The sequence below is a fragment of the Podarcis cretensis genome (assembly GCF_951804945.1).
Source record: "Podarcis cretensis genome assembly, chromosome: 7".
Lineage (NCBI taxonomy): Eukaryota > Metazoa > Chordata > Lepidosauria > Squamata > Lacertidae > Podarcis > Podarcis cretensis.
The window spans coordinates 58636378-58644515 of record NC_137176.1 but is presented as its reverse complement, the minus strand read 5'-3'; the positions used below and the strand labels follow the sequence as shown (position 1 = coordinate 58644515).

The 8138-nt window shown below is 48.1% G+C and overlaps 1 protein-coding gene across 1 annotated transcript; it reads left to right on the top strand.

Moving 5' to 3' along the window:
* The first annotated feature begins 5825 nt into the window (after positions 1-5825).
* CRH (corticotropin releasing hormone) lies at positions 5826-7909 on the top strand. The gene is made up of 2 exons (XM_079982596.1): positions 5826-6116; positions 6781-7909. Exon 2 carries the CDS (start codon positions 6797-6799, stop codon positions 7337-7339), a length of 543 nt encoding a protein of 180 aa, XP_079838722.1. The 5' UTR covers positions 5826-6116; positions 6781-6796; the 3' UTR covers positions 7340-7909.
* Positions 7910-8138: the final 229 nt, after the last annotated feature.

The window sequence follows — 8138 nt, the reverse complement described above, 5'->3', positions numbered from 1 at the left end:
TGACGGACTTCTGGGCATGCAACAGAACCTCCTCTCCCACTCCTCTCTCCTCCAGACCTCTGTGCATCCTCAAAATCAGCTCCAGAGAGTTGGGGGACCCTCTGGAGCAGATTTTTGGGGCGCACAAAGAGAGGAAACATTTAAAAAACCTGCTGTTATCATGATGCTTTCACGGTGATTTAGAAGTTTCCCTAGAGACCAGGAGTCTTCCGTTACATCGGGATCCTTAACACAACAACTTGAAAGCTGCACCCCAGTCACCACCATCAAACTGGTCGCGGTGCCACAGAGGTAGGAAGGAGAACCCCCACCCACCAATGACCCACAATAACTAGATTCCTAGCTTCTTTTTAAGTAACTTTCTACCATTTGTAAAGTCTGAGTTATGAGACAAAACATGAAGGAACTATTTTTCTCATTTGTTTTGTTAACTAACCTGAGCCTGCCTTTTGGCATTCTTAGCTAATGAAATGAAGTCATAGCGATGACTGACATTTAGGAAAGCAGATCTAGCCAATTAGACAAATAGAGTGAAGCAGCCATTGCCTAGCCCAGGGGTCAGCAAACTTTTTCAGCAGGGGGCCAGTCCACTGTCCCTCAGACCTTGTGGGGGGCTGGACTATATTTTGAAAAAAATAAAAATGAACAAATTCCTATGCCCCACAAATAACCCAGAGATGCATTTTAAATAAAAGGACACATTCTACTCATGTGAAAACATGCTGATTCCCTGATTGTATGCAGGCCGTATTTCATAGAATCATAGAATCATAGAATCATAGAGTTGGAAGAGACCACAAGGGCCATCGAGTCCAACCCCCTGCCAAGCAGGAAACACCATCAGAGCACTCCTGACATATGGTTGTCAATTTAGAAGGCATTTGGGCTGGATCCAGCCCCCAGGCCTTAGTTTGCCTGCCCATGGCCTAGCCATTGCCCGTCAGATGTTGTTTGACTGCATATCCCATCAGCCCTAGCCAGCATGGCTAATGGTCAGGCATGATGGGAGTTCTGGTTCAGTAACTGGAGGATACATAGCTGGCTACTCCTGGCTGAGACTCTTGAGAAGGAACTTCCTGGTTTGGTTTTAAAGCAGGCATAGGCAAACTCAGCTCTCCAGATGTTTTGAGACTACAATTCCTATCATCCCTGACCACTGGTCCTGTTAGCTAGGGATGCTGGGAGTTGTAGTCCCAAAACATCTGGAGGGCCGAGTTTGCCTATGCCTGTTTTAAGGCTTTTATGTTGGTCTCCTCTGATGTAATAATGATTGCTGCTCCAAAGAAAAAAATTCAGGTATCAATTATTTTAGTGTAGCTGGGGACTAGTGTGCCAAAAGAAAAAGGGGGGAAAAGACAGCAGCAATGACAGGAGATCATGATCTTTCTAACAGGTCTTATTTCATACCAAAAAGATGTGACACCTCCCTGTCAAGTTTGTAAACATTTTAAAAAGTACTCTGTTAAAGCCAGTGCAGATAAAGTCCAATGCAGGTAACGACATTGTGGTTGAGAGAGCATGTGATATGCCAGCTCTGCAAAGTAACCCAGTATTATACCCATTTTGCTGGCTAACCTTCCAGTGTGGTCCAATGCTGTTATCATTGCATGCTGGTGTGTGTTTTTTTTTTAATGGAAATATAATTCCCACTCTCCCTGTTAAGTTAACTGCCACAGCAGTACAATTAATTAAGGGCTGAAGGGGTGAAGGAAGCCAGAGAAAGAACTGAAGGTACCATTGGTCAGTGAAAATACATGGGCTGGATGCCGGGTCTCCCCATAGATGGAGAAGCAGGTCTACTCCTTGAGAAGCAATGGAGGGGAAGACCTGGAATTCAAGTTTTGAAGAGGTCAAGCTGCATACATGCTGCCAGCTTAAAGTACAGTGAAATCACCCCTTCCCCAGTTAAGCTATGGAACTTGCTCCTACAAGAGGCAGTGATGGCCACCCACCTAAATCTCTTTAAAAGAGGATTAGACAAATTCATGGAGGAGGTGAGTATCAACTGCTACTAGCCATGATGGCTCTGCTCTGCCTCTTGGAGGCAGCAAAGCTTCTGAATACCAGTTGCTGGGATCCACAGGAAGGGTGAGTGCTCTCATGCTTGAATCCTGCTCTACAGGCATCTTGGTAGCCACTGTGAGAACAGCATGCTGGATTAGAAGGGCCCTTGGCCTGATGCAACAGGCCCTCCTCCTTTCCCTCCAGCTACAATTCAGGCCACATTTGCACATCATTGTACACATTCATACAGTTTGATGTGTTACCAAGTCATCTCCTGTCCATCCACACCAAGTGTATGGAGGTCTTCATATGGTTTATGTTTCCCAATCAGACTGACGCTGGTTTGGAGAGAAATGCCTCACAAAGCAACATTTCTCAAGGAACCTCAGGATAGATGTGCCTTGTGGCTAACCTTCTGTGTCCACTGCTCCACAAGCCAACAATGTGAGCACCCAGTGGAGTACAGCCAGGCTTTGTGTACACAGCCTCTTCTGTTGCCAGATCTACCAGAAATTGTTGGCCTGTTCTCTGGTGCTAGTTATGTTTGCTTGCTTGTTTGTTTGGAGTATTTGCCATTTCTGGTAGGCTGTGTACCCCCCCACCACCGTAAAAAAAAAAAAATCCTGCCCAACGGATAAAGAAAGAAATTTGAGATTGGAATATTTTTTGCCCATGTCTCACTTATATGCAGCAGTTAAAATTCAGCGTTGCCTGTCCTTTGAGCAAAGATTTCAGAAGACTTCCGCAGTTCCCCCACCCTTGTTTTGTCCTTCTGCTGGCCATGTCTGTAGTATGGAGATGAAGGCGCTTCCAGCCAGCCTCCTCTAAGGGCTCTGGGGGACTGGAGAATGGAGGGCTAAAGAGCGCTTTTGATTACAGCGCCGTCCTCGCTACGGAGAAAACAACGGGATCATCAAGCACAATGTTGCTGCTCTTCAACTAGACAACGACTCAGGATTGCGTCTGAATGGGGTTTAACAACAGCCATTCATCTCCCTTGCGCTTTGCATCCCTGGGGGGCGAGAGCCAAGTGCCTCCAGCTTAACCGAGCCCTCCTCTCCTTTGGAATCAACATGCCGTTTGAGACACTCACACAGGCGGGGGCTGGGAGAAGGGAAGTGCAGCTGATGAGACATCTCTGGCAAAGACTCTTGTGTCACTCACCAAGGAAGACGAAACCAGCTGCGCGAAGTTTCCAATCTCTTTCCTGCTCCGGAAAGGTTAAGGGCATCATGCATTGTGGCGCTGGCAGACACACACACACACACACACACACACACACACACTTTCACATTTTAAGCAAGCAAACAAACACCCAGAAACGGCGAATTCGTATTAACTCGCATCCAGGTTCTAGAAACCTGCCATGTATATTTTGGGTCCCTGCTACAGACACAAGCAAACCGAGTAGGGGAAATCCCTCGACTTTTGTATCCCACGAGATATTTGGCTGATGTGTGGGTTAAAGTTGGAGCATTAATCTGCACTAAGGGAACCTGAGGCATAATAAAGGAAGGCAGTCAAGGATCCTCAGCTTTATTAAACTCCTTACCTGCTAGAGAGCGATGATAGGATCTAGTTTCATTTCAAATGTCATTTGAGAATCAGGGGGCAAGAAAATGGCAGAAAGAACAGGGCTACTACAGCAGGATAAAGGGGTGGGGTGTATATTTGTTAGGGAGAGACACTAGATTTTGGAAGAGACCAAAGATTATGAAGTCCGTCCAACCCAGCTCTGACACATGGCCTCAGCTTCACTGCATCATGCTACTTTAAACAGTGATGGCTCCTTGCAAAGCATTCTGGGAACTGTAGTTTGTTAAAGGTGCTGAGAGTTGTTAGAAGTCCCCTATTCCCCACAGAGAGCTACAATTCCCTCGTTGTTACGATTAATGCAACTCTTTGAGGGTGGGAAGGGTGATTGCTTGTTTATATATATAAATATTTTATTAAGGGTTTTCTTGTTTTACAGTGTAAGTGTAATGCCTCGTTTTTTTTTCTTCCCCCCATGTAACATTTTTACAAATCCATTTCATTTGTTGAGGCATTAGGGGGAGAAGAAAAAAGAAAAAAAAAGAAAGGCGGGGTGGAGGGAGGGGAGATGGATGGGGGTGGGGTTGGGTAGCGGTGTTTCTTTTATGTTTAATGTATGTAGTTTGGTGTCAGCGTGCTTGTGTTGTTCACTTGTGTTCCTTTGGTGGTGAGAGAGGTTGGGGTTGGCCTAGGATGTGATTGTTTGTTTGTGATTGGCTGTGGTGATCTTTGTTTTCGTGTGTGAGTGAGGTGGGTGGGTGTTTTGGATCAGGTTAGCCATATTGATTTGTATGCTGTTGGTGGATTATTGTCATTGTCCTGTTGGGCTGTGTATGTGATAAAGGGGAGCCATACCGGGGTGAAGGTGTCTTCTTCTGTTTGTCCCCGTGTCAGTTTCAGTTTATTAGTTAATTTTTCTAGTAGGGCTGTTTCCCATACTATTTGGTACCATTGGTCCATGCTTACTCCTGACAGGTCTCTCCAGTGTCTGGTTATGGTGTTTCTGGCTGCTGAAAGTAGGTGGGTGATTGCTTGTTGAACCGCTCTGAGAAACTGTAGCTCTGTGAGTGGACTGGTTCTCCTAACAACTCTTAGCACCCTTAACAAACCACAGTTCCCAGGATTATTTGGAAGAAGCCATGGTTGTTTAAAGCGGTATGGTATTATGCAGCTGGGGTCATGTGTCAGAGCTGGGGTCAATTTCATGATCTTTTGGTTTACTCCAAAATCTAGCGTCTTCCCCGACACCATGTTTAAAGTGGTACGATGCTCCCCATATACTGAAACCACTTCATTCAGATCACAAAGCAGCCAAGTGAAAATTGGAAGTATCTATCTATCTACTTAGCTCGAAAATACGTATGTCCAGCAGATACCCTGCTTCCTCTACTCCTTGTGTGTCTCCAGATAACAGAATATATGCTGGGCACCCCTGCCCCAAGTTGCCTTTCGAATCATTTCTATGGGAATTATTTCGAAGCACCTTCTAATGCAGTTAATGGGACCCCCAAATAAATGTGGTTGACCGAGAAGCCTGCCAGGTTCAGCTCTCAGCTCGACGAGAATTCCTTGCCAGGTTTTGCTAGAATGTTGCCGGTACCCACATACCCTCTTCTAAGGTTGGTGATAGAGAGAACTCTCATTTTACAAAGGCAGTTTTTGTCACCTGTCTTTCAGAGAGGTGCTTCCCAATGCTTAAGTATTAGATGCTTGGTTTCCCTTTCTTGCAGATCAGGAGAGGTGGTTGTCCGCTAGACTAGCTCTTATTTTGGAGAGGGGCGCATTTGCTTCTCATGCAGACGGTTCAGTCCCCGCATATCCAGGTAGAGCTGGGGGGAAACTCCAGGCTGAAATCCTTGATAGCTGCTGCCAGTCTGTGTAGGCAGTTCTGAGCTAGATAGATCAGTGATTTGACACAGCATAAGGTAGTTTATGTTCCATATTTGCTTCTTCCTATAACTTTCCATTGCAAGGAATTTAGGAGAGGCATTCTGCCTTTTGTAGGTATGCACTAGACAAGCTGGATTCAGTTACAGACGGTTTTCTCCTCTGAGACCAGAGTGGAAAGTTTTTGGTCACCTTGACCTGTGATAGTAAAAGGTGGCGCTCGCTGTTGTACCCCACCCCCCACGCGTTTTGGGAACTCTTCATTCAAGGGTTTTTGTCAATGGGAAGTGTGTCCTGCTGATCCCCCCTCCCCGGTCGCGGGCTTTGCTGACGTCACTAACGAGGCGATAAATATCTGTTGATATAATTGGATGTGAGATTCTGAGTTGTGATAGCAGGACGTTGCCCATTGCTGCTCTGAAACGGCCCCCATGATTTATTCAGCAGTGGATCGGGGCACGCAAGCGAGCTGTCAAGAAAGCGTCAGCTTATTAGGCAAGGGCTGCGTGATTCCAGAAGAGGGTCTAACCTATAAAAATCCCGCACCCGGGCTCTGATTAGGAAGCAAACTGATCACAAGGACGGCAGAAGACGGCTCCAATAGATACGCATCCTGAGAGGGAGACGAAAGGGGGCACCCAACTGCTGAGCGACTCCACCTGTCCGGCTTAAACTTCACCAGCATCTCCAAGGTATGAAAATATCCAGGTTAGCCTCACATGCACAAAAGGCAAACTTCTCTTAAGAAGATACTGCCGCTGGGTAGTTTGGATAAGTGTGTGTTATTAAAGCGCAGGTGGTGTGGTGTGGTTTGCGTGTGTAGTCTAAAGAAAAAGTCATTCTGGGATCATGCTAGAAAGGGCTATTTAAGGGCAACAGAAGGTTTTCTGGAAGCAGTCAAGCAGCGTTTAAAAGAAATGAAGGAAGGTGTTACTTCGCTTGCTCTGAATGATTGAGACACCTGGGTTTCCTATACTAAGGTTTTGATTAAAGTACCACCTGTCCTGTAAGTAGCCTAGCCCATAAATTGCTATGCTGCGCGCTAAAGCATCGTGTTCTTTCTATTCGGTGCATTTAATTAAGACGGGTGTCGAGGTAGCCCTTGACCCAAAGAGGAGGATGCAAACTTTCCCCTTGTGAGCGGATTTAACTGGGTTGACTGGGCCATGGTGCAGATGAATTCACAGTTGCGATAGGGCAGGGGACAGCTATGGAAAACCTTCAGCACCGCGGACAGCGACCGTCGCAGCAGCAGCTGCCGGCGGGGACCCCTCGCTAGGGTTTGCCGACCCAAGGGCGGGAGTCCGTCTGATAGCAAACTATGCCCATTCCCTTCCCCTCTTGTCACTTTTCCAGATCTGGCCGCCGAATCATGAAGATCCAGCTGCTGGTCTCTACAGGGATCCTGCTGGTCGCTCTGCTGCCCTGCCATGAGTGCCGAGCCCTCGGCAAGAGCGTCCCGGCCGACCCCGCTCTGCAGCAGCCGGATCTCCTCCAAGAGGAGCCGCAGGCGCTGCCTATCTTGCTCCGCGTGGGAGAAGAGTATTTCGTGCGCTTGGGCAACCTGCACAAGACCCCCTCTCCCGCCGCCTTCTCCTTCTCCTCCTCCGCCTCGGGCGGCAGCCACCTAGCCGCGTCTGCTTCGGCCGGCAACTTTTTCCGAGCGGCCGTCCAGCAGCTGCAGAACGTGCGGGAGCGCTCGCTAGAGGGCGCCGCCGAGCCCTGGCCAAGCGACGACGACAGCGGGGCTCCCCTCGACGCCGCCCCGAAGGAGAAGCGCTCGTCCAAGGACTCGCCGATCTCCATAGACCTGACTTTCCACCTCCTCCGGCAACTCTTGGAAATGGCCCGAGCGGAGCAGCTGTCGCAGCAGGTCGAGAGCAACAGGAAAATGCTGGAGACCATCGGGAAATGAAGCGCTCTCTGCCCTCCGCCCGCCCCCTACCAAAGAGATCCTCCAGTTCGCACACGATATTTACACAGATTCCCTCGTGCTGTTCTCCTCTTCTTTTCACCGAGAGCTTGATCGACGTAGAGAGTGTCCAGTCGACACGCAGCCTAACCTAGCGCGTCAGTAGCATGCCCAGCGTTGTACCCAAGTGTCGTTTGTGACTTGCTGTCCTAACTCTTTGTCCCCCCCCCCTCCTCTTCCCTCGTTGTTACGATTAATGCAACTCTTTGAGGGTGGGGTCCAGCGGCTCAGCCACTGGAAGCTGGGCGAATGAGAGAGAGCCTTGTCTTTTTGGGTTGGTGGGCGGGGGAGAGGGTTGGGGCGTCCTCCTCTGTATCGAGCTTTATTTATTTAATTTTATTTTTTATTTGGAAGCCACTCTCCTTCCTTTCTCTCTCTCTCTCTCTCTCTCTCTCTCTCTCTCTTCTTTGTAAACATTTCCACAAATAAAACATCTTTTCAGCGCTCGGTCGATTTAGTCGTGTAAGAGAACGTTTAATATTTATATTTTTAATAAAAGCTGCAAAGGAACAACGGCTTCCTACACTTCCTTGCCTCGGAGACGTGTCAGTGGGGAATGCATCGATCGTGGCATAGAGAGAAGTAGAGGCTGAGTGGGGCTAAGGCGAAACAGCATCCGACCATAGGTAAGCTATAGGAAAGAGGTGAAGGGAGGTTAGGAAATAGTGCAGTATAAGAAACGGGGCGGGGGGGGTGCCGGGACAATGTTTTGGAAGTTCAGCAGTTCCGGTGCTACATTTGA

Excerpts from the sequence above, each read along its gene's own strand:
- CRH (XM_079982596.1), top strand. The coding sequence starts at position 6,797 with ATGAAGATCCAGCTGCTGGTCTCTACAGGGATCCTGCTGGTCGCTCTG.